Below are 20,918 nucleotides of genomic sequence, written 5' to 3'. Positions count from 1 at the left end.
CAAATGGAGGTTTACTAGTAACAGCAGTAGCAAAGCTAAAATTATATATGAAAGATGCAGCAAGCATGCATCAGCAGAGAACTGGGTTCAAGCAAGTTTGGTAGTATTGTTCTTGGAGCCCCAAAAATTCTAAATGCTACTAAATGGGAATGGAAACATTATGGACTTATTATGCATAGGTGTGAATGACTATACCAGGTGCATAGCAGAAGAGAATCAGGCCTACAAATTTTTCTGTGGTAATTTTGTGTGTAGACACGTGAAAGAGAGCAAAGATGATCAATTTTGCCTGGTTAATGGTTTTGAGCTTTTTTCTTTAAAATGGGAAATGGTAAACACTTGTCCATTTATCCTTTGGCAGTCTAAATCAAAGCAAATCTGACCTTTTAATATATATGGCATATTAAAAAATATGTTTTGGTATTTCCAAAAAGCAAAACATAAAGTCACTCTGGATTATAGAACTGTAGGATGTGTAGCAATTAAAATAAGGAAGTACATTTTTAATCTCTGTTTAACATTGCTAAGATTTTAACCATTTCCAAGCTCAAGATGGTACAGCACCTCACATGTATGTTGCATCTGTGGAAGACTGGAAGGAGTTCAGAATATTTTTCCTTTGATCAGTAAGGATAATATTTTTTAAGACTTCAGTTTTGTTAAAACAAATAAATAAAACTAAAAAGCATTTTTGTGACTTTACTGCTTAACAGAAAAATATTTTAACTTGTGGGAAACCTGTGCCATTATTCTCATGATACTGAATCAATTAAATTTCTCGTAGAATGTTTAGTTTTTTAAAAATCTTTATACAAATTAATACAAAGTTTAAGTAATTTATATATTTTAAAAGGTCTTTGATATAGTAGGATGTAGCAATATGGAACTATAGGAGCTCTGTTATAATACCCCTGTTGTGATGCTGGACTCTCACTTCTAATTCTATTGCTATACATTAACTGTTTAAAACAGAAATTTACCTCTTCCCTTGCTTAATAAAATAAAGCCAGAGATTTTGTGTGTAAAGAGAAATAGGATTTTAGAAAGAAATGCACTATGAAATTAATCATGTTTATACAGTACATCAGTATATATCCAGAAGAACAATGCAATTAATCACAATGCAGTAAAGTATCTCAGAAATAGTTGTAGCCTTGTTTTCCAGACTAACAGAGAGACAAGGTGAGTGAGGTAATATCTTTTATTGGACCAACTTCTGTCGGGGAAAAAGACAAGTTTCTGAGCTTACAAATAGTGTTTGCAAATTTGGTATTACAGGAAACAATTATATGCATTTATTTAACGTTTAGTATTTAGAGTAACAGCCGTGTTAGTCTGTATTCGCAAAAAGAAAAGGAGTACTTGCGGCACCTTAGAGACTAACCAATTTATTTGAGCATAAGCTTATGCTTATTTGAGCAAAGCTTATGCTCAAATAAATTGGTTAGTCTCTAAGGTGCCGCAAGTACTCCTTTTCTTTTTGCGAATGTTGAGAGTGTAACTAGACAATTTAAAAGTGATCTGACAAGCTTTTTTTCCCCACTCGAGTTCATTATAGCTTACTTCACTAAACAAACAGGTTTGCTGATGCTTAATTTATGCTTACTAAACAAAACCAAATTTGTCTTATGAATTACAGTAAAATCACTTTTTCAATATTTTGCTGTCACACAGTCAGAAATGTATAATAAGACTTGCTATCAGCCGGAACATCAGTTTTAAGCTTCTGCAAATCCTTCTGTATCCTTACCAGATGCAGAGACTTTATTTTGTCAGAAGCAATGAATGATGTAGGTTTTGTTTAATTAGTTTAGCGTTTGTGCATACTTTTGTATTAGTTTGAAATAATTAATTACTTATTGGGTTTTTTTTTAAATGGATACACCCTGTCACAGTGGAGAAAATTAAGACAGTGTTGCAGATTCTGAATATCCATTATTTTAATATTAGATAATTAATGTTATATTATCCTTTTTTAGTATTATTAAAACAAAATGTCTAATGCAATTAAGGAAAATATCAGCCACATGCAGATTTGAACTGGAGGATATGAAATGGGTAGGGTTTTAATTTGAATTTGAAGGCTCTATTTAATAACAAAAGGTTCATAGTTATCTTGGAATTATCTTGAACTCATAATGCCAAATGTACTAAGTACACCCTCATACCACACATATTTGGAAGACTGGTTAACCTGTTATCAACAGTGGATGAAAAAGGAGACGGCTTTTAACATAAGCTCTTAAAAGAGAAGCTTTTATAAATCTACAATAATTGTATACACAAAAGATTGAAATAGCTGAATAGCCATTATAGCTATTATAAAATTCCATTTTTCAGAGGCTTTAGAGTTTAATCCAGTAGAGTATTCCAAGCTCAGAGCTCCCATTGAAATCAGTGGGAATTCTGTGTATGGACCATTTCTAACCTTATCTTTTAAAAAAAAAAAAAAAAATTATACAGTGGGAGCATTACTGAGACAAGCAGTGGGTTTGGTTTGTTTGCTTTTTAAACCATGTTGTCTAAATCCACTTGCAGGAAGCCTAAAGACATGGTGGTAAAAAAGACTCTGGTAGCCCTACACTTCTTAATGATTCCCGCACATAGGACAAATCCTCAGAGGACTAGATCTGCCAGGATCTGGCCCAACCTATCTAGCTCTGTTACACTCTTCATTTAGGTCCCTTTTGCAATGGCAAAAGAAAAATCATCATAATTGGGGGGTAGGAGGAAGAGAAGAGTAAAAATGCAAGAATGTTATCAAACAGACTTGAAGAGACAACAGCAGTGCTACTTGGAGTCAAGGTGCCTTTCTATACCCACTAGGCATAGAACAAAATTTTCTTGATGAAGATTTTGGCCCAAGAGGTTTTGGCTAAGGGAAACCTGTGAGGTACATATGAAATGAGTCACTGTATAGTTCATTTGCAAATTGTATTATGAATTGAATTCCAAGCCAATTCTGCATGAGATAATTTCCTGAACTCTTCTCTGGCCATCAAATACAGGCAACAGTAAGCAGAGGATAGTGCCAGCTATTCAGTGGCTTCTTTAATCCCACTTGACAGAATGAACAGGCTGCAAGGAGAGGCTAAAATATGTCCAATGCTGCGAAGATATTTCTTTACTCAAAATTTTCTCAGAAATTACTCTTAATTGTGCATTGAATATTTCTAAGGACTGGATCCATTATACAAAGACTAAAAGAAACAATATTTGATTATCTCATCCTATGCCCAACTCTGCATTGTCAATGATACTACCATCCTATATACCCTATTTCTCTACTTCTTTCACAGAGCTTGTCTTCACTACGGGGGTAAACTGACCTAAGTTACGCTACTCAAGCTACGTGAATAACGTAGCTTAGCTCAATTTACCCCAGTATTTTCAATGCGCTGAGTTGAGAGATGCTCTATGGTCAACTTCCCTTACTCTTCTCGGAGAGCTAGAGTACTGGGCTTGACTGGAGAGCGCTCTGCCATCGATTTAGCGGGTCTTCACTATACGGCACTCTCTCCATAGTAGGGAGCAGCCTACAATCACCTGTGGCCTTTTTTCCATGCCACCCTCTATGGATGAAACACCTTTCCTGAGATTGTCTGCAAAGCCACTATCTTCTCCTCTTTTAAATCCCTCCCAAGACCCACTTCTTATACAATGCCTCAAGAAGTGTGCTAATTAGATCTTCTACTTATTAATTCTTCCTTTTATTGCATTAAAAAAAAATTTTCGTCATACTGTCACTAGCCTTGTTCAGTAAGAACATAATCTTATTGATGGTGCCCCGCTCCATTATTTTATATCTCACCCTACTGCCTTGTTACCCCTTGTTGTATCATGTCTGAAATTGGCTTGGAATTATCTTCTTGGAACAGAAATCATTTCTTTTATTTGAATTGGAGGAGCTCAGCATACTTTTGGATGCCGCTAAAGTATATTCTTCTGTACATTGAATATTCTGAAATTCCTTAAACAAACAAGAATCTAACTTGAGATTTCAATTCAAATCACCTTTAAGTCCAAAACAGACTGCAAAAAGTTACAAAGGGATCTCACAAAACTGGGTGACTGGGCAACAAAATGGCAAATGAAATTCCATGTTGATAAATGCAAAGTAATGAACACTGGAAAACACAATCCTAACTAAACATACAAAATGATGGGGTCTAAATTAGCTGTTACTACTCAAGAAAGAGATCTTTGAGTCACTGAGGATAGTTCTCTGAAAACATCTGCCCAATATGCAGTGGCAGTTAAAAAAAGCTAACAGAATATTAGGAAAAGGGATAGATAAGAAAAAAAGGGATAGATAACAAGAAATAACATATCATAATACCTCTACACAAATCCATGGTACATCTTGAATACTGCGTTCATATCTGATCCCCCATTTCAAAAAAAAGATATCGTAATTGGAAAAGATACAGAAAAAGGCAACACAAATGAGTAGGGGTATGGAACAGCTTCTGTATGAAGAGAGGTTAAAAAGACTGGAACATCTCAGCTTGAAAAAAGAGATGATTCAGGGGCGATATGATAGAAATCTATAAAAGCATGACTGGTGTGGAGAAAGTGAATAAGGAAATGTTATGTACTCCTTCCCATAAAACAAGAATCAGAGGTCATCCAATTAAATTAATAGGCAGCAGGTTTAAAACAAACAAAAGGAAGTATTTCTTTACACAATGCACAGCTAACCTGTGGAACTCATTGTCATTAGATGTTGTGAAGGTCAAAACTATAACTTGGTTAAAAAAAGAACTAGATAAGTTAATGGAGGATAGATCCTTCAATGGCTATGAGACAGGGTGGGCAGGGATGGTGTCCCTAGACTCTCTTTGCCAGAAGCTGGGAGTGGACAACAGAGGATGGATCACTTTATGATTACCTGTTCTGTTCATGCCCTCTGAAGCACCTGGGATTGTCCACACTTGGAAGATAGGATACGGAGCTAGATGGACCATTGGTCTGACCCAGAATGCATATATTCTTATGCAATTAAAACTTTTGCATGATACAGTACACAAGAGAGATACCAAATGTGTCAATACACTTGTAATTGAAACTTTACATGGTTTTTATTTTTCATCAGGACAGACCCCACAGTTTTAGACACCCCATGCAAGTCCAGATTATAGTGTCAGAGAAAGGGAAGTATCCATTATCTACTTAATCAAGGTAAAAATTAAACTTTGGAACTGCCCCATTAGTAGGTCGGCATTTTGGTGGTATGTCTGATGAGCAAGCACAGTAATCTAGAGAGGTCCCAAGTGCTACCTCTGAAATTAAAAATGCAAGTACTTCAGCAATACCAGACATCCTGGATACTTGGTCCTGTTTCAAGATGGGGGGAATGGACTGGATAACCTCTACGTTTCTATGATAAATGGCTATTTTCAGAAGGGAACTGAAGTCATTCTGGGGAAAGACAAGTTAACCTACTTGTCTCAAATGGAAACAAGAGGACAGTGCTTACTATCAACATTACAACAATCCAGTACACGGTTTTAGAAGATCTATTAATACCATATGTGTTCATAACCAGTCTCTTTACTTGTAGTTGAGACCCCACAAGTTTATCCTGATTCTCCTTTACAGACTCTTTTGTGCATAGGTATTCTTGCAGACATACGTTTACTCAATTTTCTGAGGCTATTACAATATTTAGACATGAACTATGGAGTTTACTTGACTTAATCAGTTTAAATTATAACCCAACATTATACTGATCCTTTTATTTGCTAGTTTCCAATGAGCCCCAATAAAAAACACCTAGTAAACATAAGCAAAAGATTATCTTGGAAGGTGCAACTATAGCAATCTCCTTGGAGCCACCATGCACTGCACAGGTGCTGCCTCTTGGTGTAACCATTTTTAACTAAATCATCTTCAGCCACTTTTATTCCAAAGTAAATATTCAAACACAGACTTGCACTAAAATAACTAGATTGGGCTTAGGAAAACAGTTTAGCTGAATTGGTGCAAGCTTGTTTGTAAATCAGCCCTTAGGGTATATCTACACTTGAGGTTAGGGATGTGATTCCCAGCTCCAGGAGACATTCTTGCACTAACTCTCATTGAGCTAGCATGCTAAATATAAAATGTAGCTAGGGCAGCGTGAGCCATAGCATGGGTTAGTTGCTCTGAGCATGCACCCATCAGAGACACTACGCATGTACTCAGGGCTGCTAGCCCATTCTATCACTTGCACTGTCCCAAGTCCTTTCATGTATTTATACCTGCTCCTATATCTTTTACTTCATACATCTGATGAAGTGGGTTCTAGCCCATGAAAACTTATGCCCAAAATAAATTTGTTAGTCTTTAAGGTGCCACAAAAACACCTTGCTTTTTTTTTTGTCCCAAGTATGTTATTTTAGTACGCTAGCTCAATGAGCACTAGTGCAAGTATGTCTCCTCAAGCTGGCAATCACACCTCTAGCTCGAAGTGTAGATTTACCCGTTGTGTGCTGCTGCTGCTAGTTGTGCTGGGACTTCTGTTATTGTGTTTCAGATGAGTCATTAAGGCAGTGCAAAATTAAGAGGACAGAAGTGCTCAGGAGAGACATCAGGAGCTAGGAGTTCTTAGACAATGCTGTGCTTTCATTTCATATTTTCCATCACAGGACTGTCATGTGGCAGTGTAAAAGGCTTTGTCTTCACTAGAAAAATGAAGCATTTTTACATCAAGATACCCATTTCAATATAAAATCCTAGTGGAGAGAAGGCACTGTAGTTTTTAGCTCAATTTTGCTAGCAGAGGTCATTCCTACACTCCTTCACCTGGGGTTTACCTTGACTAGCTACTTCAAGGTTAAAAACTACCTGTGCCTTGGCTCCACTAGAATTTTACATCGAGATACCTATCTCGATATAAAAAACACACTTAGTTTTTTGGAATGAAGACACAGCCTAGGAATCACATGGAGTTGCTTTTTTCTAACAATAAACAAGGAACTTTTTTAGAATAAAAAGAAGTATTATCTCTAAAACTACTCTCTCTGTCTCTGCTTCACTGAATAGGTTCTGTCTAGGATGCGCGATCCAGCCTGGCCTTAAGAATGAGCACATTTAACCTCACATGGACCTGGAATGCTTACAAAGTTTCAGATGGAGGAAGGGAATGCAGAAGTTTTAGGGGAATGAAAAATTGATGTTGTTTCCTTCTTTCTTCTGGATATCAAGTCAATGAATTATCACAAATAATTTAGAAGGAGAAAGAAATATTATTTCCACTCTGATTAGTTTTCTTATTTTCTGTTTGCTTGTTGCCCTCTCTATCTAATCTCTGCTCTCCAATTGCAGCAGCACTAGAATAAAACTAATCTGAGTCTGGTCAGTATTGCACTAACTTCCACTGTGGTGTACCTACTTCCTCAGGTAGCAGTGGATGCAAAGAGTACAACAGTGGTAAAATCCTCCCTCCTATGAGACTGTTCTTCGGAGTAGTGTTAAAAATAAAAGTGAACAGTTTGACAGAGGACCTGCAATCCTGCACCAAGTTTTCATAGGTTTCAGAGTGGTAGCTGTGTTAGTCTAGTATTTGACAGGCTGACAAGTGCACTGGGGAGCCCCAGATGAATCTGAAATAGACTGGGTGAATGATTAATGGGAAATGAAGCATTGGTTGTAGGCTACAGCCCCAGGAATTCAGGGGCTAAATGTTCAGTGTACATACTCTTAAAGTACACTAAAGCCACTTTTATACCACTGGTATTATAAAGGAGCATTAGTGTAAATGAGAATCAGGCTTTGCAAGATAAATTTTAAAAACTTCACTATACAACAGAACAGGTGAGAGAAAGAATACAGGAACAACCAGGACAATTGCACTGGATTGGCAAGTATATGTACGAGGCCAACAAAGGAGTAACAACTTGGGGCTCAAAATGACCAGACTGAATAGGCCAGGACTGCATAAAACTAGCAAATGAACTGTCAAAAAGGCTAATACCCTTACAAATACATAACACCTTTCTTCCCATAGAATCCCCAAAACTTTCCAAGTGATATGCATACAACACTACTGAAATTCAGGCACCTCTGCTGCAGTAGAAAGCAGGCATTAACCAATCATGACATGGCAGAACTTGGAAAGGAAGGGGTAGAAGGCAAAAGAAAGTATAATATGGTCTCATAAGTCATAGAAATGGAGTAAGATTTGGGATTCATTCCCAGCTCTACTTCATGCATCAAAAGTCACACAGGAAGTATCACAATGAGGGTTAGCATTTGTTGGGAAGATTGAGTGTTTCTGATTGGTTAATTCTTTCTGGGTAAGCATGGGCAGGTTGCTGGATTTGCTCTTTATGTTAATTGTGTCATCAAAAGCACCTACCATACCTCTTAAACCTCCCAAGGTTTAAATATGAGATGCAACATATAACAAAGATCCAAAATGAGGGGGAAAAACACATAATTATTACTACAAGAAACTGAAAATGCGGTGAGATCCATATCTTCAGTGTAAAAAACATTTTCTATATAACCTTAGTTTCATGACTCTATTTTTGATGTAATTAACTTGCAACAAGAGAAGTGAAGGGACTCCAAATTTGAATGCAATGTTGTATGGAAATTTCCAATAAAAGGAGTAACATTGCTTGAAAGTTGGAACATTGGAGAGATGCAATTGATAGATGCTTTTTAATTTTAGGTATCAAAATAAAAAAAAATTTACTTGTGCCTCAGCTTCTCCTCTGTAAAATGGGGATAACGATATCCATCTCTCACAGATGTGTAATGTTAAATCAAATTATGTTTTTAACCACCATGAAGGTCCTTGAATAGGAAATATTATAAAAATATCATTATATTAATCTTTACCAAGCAATCCAGAACAAACCCCATGTGACATCTAGGCCAGAATTCTCAGAAGAGCTCTACACCTGCTGTCCAAAACAGATTTTCAGAAGAAGTCAGTTCCCATTTAGGCACCAAAGTAGTTGGTTAGATTTTTTTTAAAAGATCAGCACAATGCATACTGAGTGCTTCTTAAAATCTGGGAAAACAATGGGAGCTCCTGGGTGCTACATAGTTTTGAAAATTGGAGTATTATATAGATAACAATGAAAGTTGAGCTCATCTGAAAACCTGTCACCAATTGCAGGTGTCAGCCCCACATGACTAACAGGACCTCCATTTCAGGTGTCCTCTGAAAAACCCACCCACAAACTTCATTTTATCTGCCTAAGAAAGCAGAGGGGCCAAAATAATCTTTCTGGGACAGCAACCTGTGAGTCCAGGGAATGTAGGTATTTCAAACCTCTATTTATCTCTCTCATAACCTCAGGCTAAGAATGAAGTGATGAGTGCAAACATGTTGTCTTTAACAAACTTTTTGTAATACTTCATTCTTTTACACTACAGATAGTTTACATACAGGCTTCTGAAGCAAGCAGGTTTCCTTACCCATAAATTCACAGGTAACCCATAATTAAAGTGTAACGGTTTAAGGATTGCAATCTTTGTTGTTGTTAAATGAAGAATCAAAATCAGTTAGTCAGACCTCCCTTTCCACCATGCATAGCTATTTCCCTCCTGAATTTTTTTTTCAATGTTTTCATTATACCCAGGAAAGCTCAGGTGTAGTATCTAGTTTCCACAATATTATTATTTTTAACCAAATGCGACAGCGGAGGTGACTGAAAGACAGATTTACTAAAATGGACTGCAGTCTATTATAGAATAAAAGTAGAGAAATGATGCTTTGATTTCCAGTGCAACTTACTTTTTCTACATATATAAAATTTTCCTATTAGAAAAGGAAAATTTAGTTGACATTTGCTAAGTACTTATTCTGTAGTATAGACATTAAAACGATACTATTAACTGGAAATCACATTTACATTTCCATCTGAAAATTTTGTATCTACTAGAATTACAAACTGTAACTGAAGATATATTCTCAATTTTTTCCACATTGTTTACTTTATGTATCTCTGACATTTTGTGTCGCCAAATACACTGTCTTTTCGGAAAGAACACATCAGCAAGGGAACAAAAAACCTCAATTTTTTTTAATTAGGCCATGATAAAAGGCTGCTCCAACAGAACCTGTGTTTTTTTTAATGGTAGGGTTTTAAAAAAAAAATCATGTTGATAATACCCTTTAACACTTCCTGTGTGCATTTTTTTAAAACAGAGATTGAGGAGTTCCTGCAAAATAACATCCTCTCATTTTGCATTGCTGGAGTCCTAAAGAGTGTGCAGGAATAACGTTTCTCGTTATCCCCAGACTCAGAGATTTAGGAGCAATCCCCATAGACACAGCAGTAGAGCAAATAGTGTGTTTTAACTTCATCATCCCTCTCCTCCCTCTAGTAACACCCAAACCCCAGAGAGGCGGTACTCACTCTGCAGTGCTGGTCCCATTGATGGTGGAGCTATCTGGAGCCGGGTTCAACTGAATGGGCATGGGCTTCTTTTTAGGCATTTTAAATAGGAATAATGGAGCTTAAACTTCCGAAAATCCCCCTTCCTGCTCCGGCCAGCTCCAGGGGGCTCCCTCCCGCTAGGCAGAGTGAGGGGCTCCTCCGGCAGTTCCCGCTCCAGCCGGGCTACAGGGCTATCTCTCCAGCTCCCAGGGACGGGCTCCTCCAGCAGCTCCCGCTCCCACCAGCCAGCGGGCTCTCCCTAGCTAAGCAGAGTTAAGGAACTCTCCTAGCAGCTCCAGATCTACCAGCGCCAGGGGCCACTCCCCGACTGAGCAGTGAGGAGTTCCCCGAGCCGCACCGTGGTAGCAAACACTGCCCGCTCTCAAAATGTGTCCCCCTCCGCTACTGTGCATGTGCAAACTTCTCGGGCGCCCCCAGTGCGCAAGTGTGGCGCAGCTGCACATGGGCACTGGGAAGTGAAGCTCAATGGAAGCCCCTGCCCTTTGCCCTTAGTTTTCCTTCAAGTGTATGGGGGAAGGTGCGTGAGCCTGGCGCCTGCGTAGCTGTGGAGAGCAAGGTACTCTTTTTCCTTTGAAAACCAGGGCGGGACGATGCAGGAAAATGTTGGCCTGGGGATCGAGGGCGCCCCTCGACTCCGGATCCCATCCTCCTACGGCTACTCCCCAGAGCTCAGGGTTTCTCTCCCTTCATTCTCACTACTGCATCCAGTGCAGCACCGCTTCTCACCCGTTTCGCATGGGCGCGGAACCTCTCGGACACAGCTCCTAGTCTGCAAGAACTTAAGTGATTGGAATCACTCGGTTATTCTTCAGATCACACCCACACACCCCCCCTTGTTAACCACTGGCGCCGTTTAAGGAGGGTGGGGGCTGCCCCCGCCCCAGCCAGGACAAGAGGCAGCGCAGGCAAGTTGCTTACTCCTCCCCAGTCGGGAGTGAGAGCAGCAAGGCACACTCATCCAGCAGAACAAAAGGCTCAGCCAGTGCCAACTCCTGCTTGGCGCCTGGCTGTCATGAAATCAGGAGCTGGGTTGAAATCACCTCCTGACTGGCAAGAACTACAGCAGCAAAAGCAAAACGCAAAGGAGACAGCAGTCAGGTTGCTGGCCTCACTTACTCCTCTTCCCCCTCCCCACCCAGTAGGGGAAGCTTTGCTGAGTGCCCCCCCCCCCCCGCCAGAGCCAAGTCTCTGCTTAAAAGTCTCACTCTTGTCCCCCAGCCCCTGTCCAGCGTTCTCTGTTCGATGGATCCCTAGTTTTGAACGTGTGACCTTCACTCCTAACCCTGTTATTCATTAGTTGTCCCCCCCGCCCAAGTCCCCTCCCCCAGTGGTTGCCCCCCGCAAGGCTGGGGGAGGGGCCCACTTACCTCCCAGGATTCCAATGAGGACCCCCTCCCCTCCCTGGGCTGGCAAGTCTTCGCTCAGCCAATAGGAATGCAGAGGTGTATCTGGCAGAGCCAATAGCAGGGCTGGGGGCTTCCGCAGCACTTTTTTCAAATTCATCTTTTCATTGAAACAAACATGCTCAGGAAGTGGTCAGGAGAAGGAACCTCTGTGCTTAGGTCAGAAGATGCCTGCTGCAAATTTCATCATGATCTGCCTAGACTCAACTGCCCCTTACCTTCAGGTGAGGACATGTTACAAAGGCAGGAGCAAGCCCCTTGTGACATCAGTAGACACAGGGCTACTCAAGCAGGGGAGGAGGGGGCTGCTGCCCCACACACATTCAGGGGATAATTATCCCCACAGCCAGCCCAAATTTCAGGCTGCAACAGCAGTGCTGAAGAATGACCACCTGCGATCTTTCCCTGCTGTCAAGAAACCAATATGAGGTATGATATATGCCATCATGTGCCAGCAATGCCCCTCTGCCATGTACATTGGTCAAACTGGACAGTCTCTACGTAAAAGAATAAATGGACACAAATCAGATGTCAAGAATTGTAACATTCATAAACCAGTCGGAGAACACTTCAATCTCTCTGGTCACGCGATCACAGACATGAAGGTCGCTATCTTAAAACAAAAAAACTTCAAATCCAGACTCCAGCGAGAAACTGCTGAATTGGAATTCATTTGCAAATTGGATACTATTAATTTAGGCTTAAATAGAGACTTGGAGTGGCTAAGTCATTATGCAAGGTAGCCTGTTTCCTCTTGTTTTTTCCTACCCCCCCCCCCCAGATGTTCTGGTTTAACTTGGATTTTAACTTGAAGAGTGGTCAGTTTGGATGAGCTATTACCAGCAGGAGAGTGAGTTTGTGTGTGTATGGGGGTGGGGGGATGTGAGAACCTGGATTTATGCAGGAAATAGCCCAGCTTGATTGTCATGCACATTGTGTAAAGAGTTGTCACTTTAGATGGGCTATCACCAGCAGGAGAGTGAATTTGTGTGGGGGGGTGGAGGGTGAGAAAACCTGGATTTGTGCTGGAAATCACTTTAGATAAGCTATTACCAGCAGGACAGTGGGGTGGGAATAGGTATTGTTTCATATTCTCTGTGTATATATAAAGCCTGCTGCAGTTTCCACGATATGCATCTGAGGAAGTGAGCTGTAGCTCACGAAAGCTTATGCTCTAATAAATTGGTTAGTCTCTAAGGTGCCACAAGTCCTCCTTTTCTTTTTGCGAATACAGACTAACACGGCTGCTACTCTGACACCACAAATAGTGCTTAAATTACCCTTAATGCTTTCCCATTTTTTCCAATTCTCCAATTTTTGGGGGAAGGGCAGTACCCCAGTATGGCCATTTAGTCCCACTTGTCTGTGGGAGTGTTTCCTTTAGCTACAATGAACTTTAGGTCAGGTTGCCGGATAGGGCTCTACAACCTGTTACACACAAATGCTGATTCCTCTGTGAATGCCTTGATCTTACCAAATTTCTTCAGGATTGCACTTTTCTAGGACCTTTCTCCCTACTGTTACTCACACCTTCTTGTCAACTGTCTGTAATGGGCCACTCTCTTACCACTTCAAAAGTTATTTTTTCTCCCTTGGTATCCTGTTGCTAATTGATTTATCTCGTTAGACTGACCTCACACTTGCTAAAGCAACCCCCATCCTTTCATGTATTTATACCTGCTCCTGTATTTTCACTCCATGCATCTGATGAAGTGGGTTCTAACCCACAAAAGCTTATGCCCAAATAAATTTGTTAGTCTCTAAGGGGCTACAAGGACTCTTAGTTATTTTTGCTGATACAGGCTAACACGGCTACTGCTCTGAAAATGGATCTTTTTATGCAGATACAAGCAACTGCTGTCCTGCCCTTACACAGCCATCTTATAGCTGTGTGTCTGCTGTGCTGTATGTCCTTCTCTTCCAGCTGGTAAGTAATCTTAGCTCCTGTTTACTTTTTCTTTAATATTTCTGAGGATGGCAGTCTCACAAACTTGAGTACCACTCATGAATTTCATTGACATGATGTTTACTCTCTCAAATCCTTCCAACTGAATCCTTTGTATTTATCATAACTATTTGTATAAACCCTTCAGTGCACATAAACCCAAGTCAATCTGAACAATTTGTAAGATTTGGCTGCCAAAATTTTGTATAGATCCATGGTGCTAACATCCATCATTTTAATTAGACAGTGACTTTTTAAGAGATTTTTTTTTAAATTTGATACCTCATCTACTTTTGAGTCATCATTAATTTCATCCCCCCCCTTCATCTGTTAATTAATGCACATACTTTCCCTCTAATGCTACTTTCCCACTTGACAAACTTTAAAATGTTCATCTTAACCCCTGTAGTTTAGCATCAGCTCATTTATGTTAGTGGAGAAAGATCAAGTTACAACACATAACCTGAAATTTTCTTTCATGATGAATTAGAAAGATCTCCAAAAATATTATGGCCAAGAATAATCTAGATATCATGTAGCCATTGTGCTGGCCCTGTATATGATGGAAACCACTTCAAACCAGGGGGTGCTGCAGCCCCAGTACCCCTAGTTCCAGTATCTATAACTTATTTAAAAAAAACAAAACTTTTCCGTTTTAAAACCATAGACAACAAAAGGTTCCAAAACCTTTTTTAAAAGGCTATGTATCTTAGATAAATGCAGAAAGTAAAGCACAGCCAGGCTGCAAGAGCAGTGCTGAAGAATAGAAAACTTGTAATCTTTCCCTGATGTGAAGAACCAAGTATGAGCTGCCACCACCACAAATATTGTTTCAATTTCACTTAAAACTTTCCATTTTTCCCTAACTCCCTAATTTTGTAGTGAATGGCGGTACCCCAGTGTGGCCATTTATTGTGCCATTTAGTCTCACTTGTCTATTGGAGTCTTTCCTTTGCCAACAATGGGCTTTGGGTTAGGTTCATAGGCTGTGACACAGAAATGCTGATTCCTTTGTGAATGCCTGGATTTTACCAAATAGGAATTAGGAACAGTGTTCCTGTTAGCTAATTTCTAAGTTATTACCTGCAAAAAAACTAGAGTTTTCAGGTGCCAAAGTATCCCCTGGAATGGAATCATGGTTGAAGTTCTCCCCCCCACTCCCCAATCTTAAAGGGTGCCACTGGTTAAAACTATAAATTGAAAGGGGATTACAAGACAAGAGTAATGAGCAAAATATACAGAAACGTGTTTCTCTCGAAAGGAGAATGGGCTATGTCTAGTGACATAGAGGGTGAGATCAGAGGAGGACATGATTCCCATCGGAAGTCAGGAAAATGGATCAAAACAATATGAATGTTGTGACTATTACAGAGTTATGAGCGTTGGATGACATGATAGAGTAGTTCATTGAATGTGCTATACTCTGTGAAAGAGCAATGTTATATGTATTTTTAAAAGCATCTTAGCATTTAGACTTTCCTTGTAGCAATCTACTTTGCAGTGTCAATGCTTCCAGAAAGACAACAGGAAACCCACACAATCCAGCTCTTCTTTTTCCTCTCTGCTGCATTCTAATAATTTGTTGGCCAGTTTTGTTTTATGTTTAAGCTGTTCCAAATGGTTTATAATTCATAAGGGTGAATCTTAGGGTCCCATGTCACCAGAACATTCTGTAGGTTAATGGTACGACAATTAAGCTAATACTTAATAAATTAAGCAGAAGAATGTCACTGTAACATAACTAAATGAGACCAATTTAATTTGTGCTTTGTATTTAAAACAGGATTACAGAAGGAACTGTCAACATCCAGTAAATTAATCTGCTATTGGCATGTAACCTTTTGTTTATAATTTCTCAGAAGTACTGTGAAATGGAATTATGAGGATATTAGTAGCAATTAAATTAGGAAATGTCTACCATAAATACTGTCTCTGCATATCATCCTACACTATTAAATCAGTGTTCAATGAAGCACAATTTATTTTACTCCCGATATAAAATCATTACTCTGTATACTTTATATTGAAACTATTGTATTTATAATTAAAACATTAGCTGAATTTGTGTATTAATGGTTGCTAAGTATTTCTCCCCATAAATACTTGAAATAAAAATTAAACTTTAAGAATACAATTAGAAAATAACTCATTATAAATATTAAAATAGGCATGAAGACCAGATACAAAGATTGCTGTTATTAACACATCGTTGCGACCTGGGAGGTGAGGTCACAGCACCACTCAGGTTTGGCCCAGCAGACCCTTGACAGAGGGGCCGCCAGTCAAAAATGAGTGGGTGCTGCAACCCCACATGACAGGTGGCAATGCCCTTTGATTTGGCCCTCTCAAATGAGGGGCCTTGGGCAAAGTGACCCTTTTGCCTCCCTAGGCACCCCTGCCCCCAATTGGCACCCCTGCCATTGATACTTAATGTGAACATGGCTGTAGACACCATTCAGGGGTGCTGGGCGTGTGGTAGCACCCCCTGGTTTAAAGTGGTTTCCATCATATACAGGGTTTACAGTTTTGTTCAATGGCCTTCAGCACCCCCACTATACAACTAAAATGTTAAAATTACAACTTGTCCTGGCTACACTAGGATTTTACATGTTAACTAACATGTTAAAAACTTACTTTTTTCTTACTTTCTTAGTAAAGACAAGGCCTGGGTGAAGCAGGTCCCTCTTTTACACATAGTGAAACAAAGGCACAAAAGGTGAAATAACTTGCTCTAGCGAAGAATAGAATTCAAGACAAGTGTCCTGACTTGCAGGCCCTTCTTGATCTAGATGTACTACTCATCAACATGAATGGGACATGCTTACCATTGATAACCCACTTGACAGAATTCTCTCTAGACTAGAAGTGGATTTATTTGTCACAAGAAATTGACGTAGCCATTTCTCACTGTGGCTGTTAGGTTTCATAACAAAAGAAAAGCTATTTTTTCATATAACCAGAAAACAACTCTTAGTTGCTAGGAACGCCTCCATTTCAGGGTGTCCTTTTCTTCTGATAATACATGAGCCATCATTTTATTTTCCAAACCATTTTTCTTATCCTCCAGAGCTTATCTTTACAGCAGCCATTTATTCCACTTTAAATTTGCTTATAAAAATATATTGTTTTAACACGCTTATTTTGTCTAAATCTTTTAATTCATCTTCAATATGCAATGAATACAAAAAAACTCTTATTTGTTCACCAAGCGCCAAAAATGACTTTAAAATTATCCAGATCTTTTTAACTGTGCCCATCCAATTACATGTGCAATTAACCACTGATGTCAATTATGATAATTTCAGAACACTTAGATATCTAACTGGTTGATTTCATACACAAAATACTGCTATTGCATATGCAATTGTCGTGACTGCCTGCACTAATAACGGTCCCACAAATTTGCCAATGGGATTTTAAAAGTCTACTGCTTTTTTTCTCCACTGGAGTTCTTTTCTGTCTTCTTCTCTAGAATCACCTGGCTTATTAAGGTGAGTTAAAAGAAAAAATTGTGCATTGAGGAAATATTTTTTCCTGTCAGCTGCAGAATTTCTCCTAGTGTTTGAATTACTCTTTCCCTTCAATACTGTTTGTTTTTATATAACAAAATAATGTATTATATCACTCCTAGATACCTACCCTTTTTAAACTACAAAAGGTAAAATTATTTTATCATTTTCACAGGTCTGATCATCAAACATATAGCTTCTCCCCAGCCCCAAGTAACTGATAATATCTGATTAAGAGACTGCTCCCTCCTGTGGTGAAATATATACTTATACTGCAAACACAAATCTGAACTATTGTAAAACAATAGGAAAATGTGTTTTATTAATCCATTATCTTTTAAGGCCTATAATATGCCATTTTGTGTTAAAATGAGAAAATAAATATATTCTGAATTGACTGACTATACAAATAAAATAATATTATGGCGTATAGATATCAAGGTATTAAAAACAATGGCCCAGATTCTGCAATCTGATCTGCATAGGCTGACCATTATTTTTGCACAGAATCTCATTTAAGGCAATAGGACTCTGCATAGATCTGATTACAGGAACAAGAACAATTTATTAACTCTTGTTGATGACATTAAAAAATGCAATAAATGAGGATGCAATCCTGTAAATCTTCACTCAGATACATAATCCCAAATTTCTGTGAAATTACTAGCATAAAAATGCTCAGGGGAGTAAAGGTTTGAAGAACTGGTCTCTAATTTACCAAGATATCAATAGTCAAATTATCCGCAAAAATATTTAGTAAAACCAGTCTGTTCTGGCTAGTGCTAAAAGTCACTGAAACTTTAAATCGGATATAGAATAGACTAGATTCCACTCTGAATTACACTAATCTATCTTCAGAAGAGTTGCTCCAGATTTACAGCAATGTGTTGAAAGCAGAATCTGGCATCACAGAGTGACTCTCAGACCAGTTAGACTAAAATTAATCGATTTAAATCCGTGTAACTGAGCAGAATTGGCCCCAAATCTGCTAACCCTTTCTGAAAAAACTCCAACAGATTTTAAAATGCATTTTTTTCTTAAAACATAAACTACAATTATATACTTTTTTTGTATCTTTTTAATAGATGCGTGTCTGTTTTTAAAAATAAACCTTTAACATGTAGGAAAAATGATTGTTTGAAAAAAATGTTTATGATAGAAGTATATGAGAACACTTTAAAAAAGCCAAAGTAGAAATGGGCGTGTTTGCCAATATTTTAAAAAATATATAAATAGGGCATGTACAGAAAATGGACATTAATGAAAGTAAGGACTATGCCTCCAAAATAGTGAGCTGGCAGGTGTCCCTGCTACCTGTTTTAATAACCAAGGTAAACAAAGTTACTAATGTGGTAACTAACGCTTGGTATAATCCCAGTGTGGAAATAGCAATTTATAGTTTTACATGCGTGAGCAGGTCCAAGTAAATGCTAGCAAGGAATCTGGGTTTACTTCACTTGCTAATATTTGTGAAAACAACTGCTTCATCTACACTGGGATTTTACCAAGTTAACTAATGTGGTAAAAAACACCTTTTTTTTTCTAGTAAAGATAAGGCCTGAGTATTTGAGAGCCACTATGTAATGCACAAAAAGCAGCATTAGCATTGCCAGTATCATCTCCACCCACCCCATGCACAGTTACCTATATAGAATAAGAGCTCAATTTCTAAAACTAGACTGCATACATAAAACTGTGAATATTACTGCTCAGACACCTGCACAGCTTTATGTAGGACTGACTGGTATATAGTCTATTTAGTGGTGAAAGGATCAATTTCAGAAAAAAATAATAGTATGGACAAAATCAATATTCTTCACCAGAAAAAACGAACTTGAAGGCATAATAATTTATGTTGTTAAATTAATGCAGAGTAGAATTTGGAATAACAAACTTATAAATAATTTAAATGTAAACCTCCTATTTTTTTACATTTTTATGCCATACATTAAACTTGGCTGTTTTTGTCACGTTTGCTCTGGAGAACAAAACTGGAAAGGAAAATTTCAGAAATAGAAACTACACTGCTAATTTTCTCCACTTTTTCAGACAAAATACAACTGTTCAATATTGGAGCCAGCAAGTAGCACCTATAACTCATTTACAACTAAAAAGCAAAAGACCTTTCACTAATACACGCAAGTCCTGATTTTTTTTTTTTTTTAACTTATCAACATGTGGCTAGTTATTCATTTCCCAGGAAAAACAATCCATATCACTTGCCATACACTTTCTATTTAATGAAGTAAATTAAAAATGATTTATGTAAAGTTGTATAAAGATTCTACTCTAACAAAGCAGCGTACTTGTTACACAGACATTCTGTATGAGACTTTGCTTTAATCTTTTGATAGTTTCTACTTCATGTTTATAACAAAAGCAATGAACTAAGCACTGTAGAAATTGTTTTTGCTCTGATTGTTGCAAACTACCTTATTCATCTCTACGGTGTGAAGATAGATGATAATCTAGATGTCAACACTGCTGACTATTTAATTCTTCCTGTAAGAACAGAGAGTAAATGTCACAGATGTGCACAATTGCAATTAACGCTGCACTAAACGCTGCACTAAATGGACGCAAAGAAATAGGTGAGCAGCATCTCCTTCTGAGCTAACCATAGCGCGATATTAACATTGTTTGACTTTTCCAACTACCACCCTATATGTGTTCTGTTTTTCTGTGAAACTGCTTCAATTTCGGAGATGCAGGAATGTAAAGCATTAGTGTTTAACAAAAATAAGTACCCCAAAAAAATACTGAGTGGATTGATAAACAGGTGTAAATCAGTAAAAATTGAACTCCTTTAATAAAAAACCTGTTAATTTATTGGTAGAAATCGGTAAAAACTGAAAACAGGGAACACTATTAATATGCTACTGAAAACAGCGGCCAGTACCAAGAAGCTGTCTGTGTTACGGATCCTAGTGTTGCTAACCTCAATACAGCTGTATCAGTATTAGGAACTACGAGAAATTGTTATAAATGTTTTCTAGTGTAGACAAGGCTTTGAATAAATCGAGATATCTTCACACTACTTAAAAGCAAATGGTTGTGTTGGGGACACTGGGGCATGGCCACTAGGTAACTCGAGGGGATGGAAGACCACGAGTGTCAATGAAGCCCCCTCGCACTAGGCCCAGGTGTCCTTGCCCCCCGCCCCCAGCCTGGAGGCACTCGCAGCAGCTCTGCATACTAGGCCCAAGTGTCCTTGGCCCCCCCGCCTGGAGGCACACACAGCAGTTATGCTGAGAATCTGCAACAATATGTTGCAGAGTCAGACTGCCTGAAACTAAGCAAGGCAACACAGGGCAGATATGGAAGAACAATGCTGAATAAAGCAGCTTTATGTATAGTTTAATAAATGATACAGAGAACCAGGGAACTAGCTGGGAACTGGATTGGCTGGCTATATGGATACTTGGGGCAGCTTGCTATTGGATAAGTATGCTGGGAAAAAGGATGTATAAAAGCCTGTGTAACTTCCTGCTCTGTGTACAGCATTTGAGATTCAAATCTCCCTGTACCTATTTGAAGCTTCAAATAAACTTTTCTGCTTCTCCACCCCATTGTGATTATTGGGTGTAGCACACCGTGTAACGAACCAACTTCAGCTGTTGTTTAGCCTCTTGGCACTGGGTGCCAGCAACAGTTGGAAATA

At 38.7% G+C, this 20,918-nt stretch overlaps 1 protein-coding gene and 1 long non-coding RNA gene across 6 annotated transcripts in view; one reads left to right on the top strand and one right to left on the bottom strand.

The window, feature by feature from the left end:
• The window catches only part of MAP2K1 (mitogen-activated protein kinase kinase 1), a 65,807-nt gene extending 55,000 nt beyond the window's left edge, over positions 1 to 10,807 (bottom strand). Inside the window, exon 1 of one of the 3 annotated variants that reach the window (XM_073304394.1) lies at positions 10,359 to 10,807. In XM_073304394.1, the coding sequence (XP_073160495.1) occupies positions 10,359 to 10,438 (80 nt within the window). In that variant the 5' untranslated portion in view covers positions 10,439 to 10,807. The remainder of the gene's footprint in view (positions 1 to 10,358) is intronic. The other 2 variants (XM_073304395.2, XM_078854681.1) reach the window with 2 other exon arrangements.
• LOC140895111 (uncharacterized) lies at positions 9,379 to 15,728 on the top strand. 3 transcript variants are annotated; one of them, XR_012154106.2, is made up of 3 exons: positions 9,379 to 9,428; positions 13,648 to 13,730; positions 15,532 to 15,728. It is a non-coding gene; the product is annotated as an uncharacterized LOC140895111 (long non-coding RNA). The 3 variants fall into 3 exon arrangements; XR_012154104.1 differs by lacking the exon at positions 9,379 to 9,428 and adding an exon at positions 10,818 to 10,956; XR_012154105.1 differs by lacking the exon at positions 9,379 to 9,428 and adding an exon at positions 11,828 to 12,027.
• Positions 15,729 to 20,918: the final 5,190 nt, after the last annotated feature.

This window comes from Lepidochelys kempii, chromosome 10 (genome assembly GCF_965140285.1).
Source record: "Lepidochelys kempii isolate rLepKem1 chromosome 10, rLepKem1.hap1, whole genome shotgun sequence".
Taxonomy (NCBI): Eukaryota; Metazoa; Chordata; order Testudines; family Cheloniidae; genus Lepidochelys; species Lepidochelys kempii.
The sequence above is the reverse complement of the archived record's forward strand: the minus strand, read 5'-3'. Positions and strand labels throughout refer to the sequence as shown.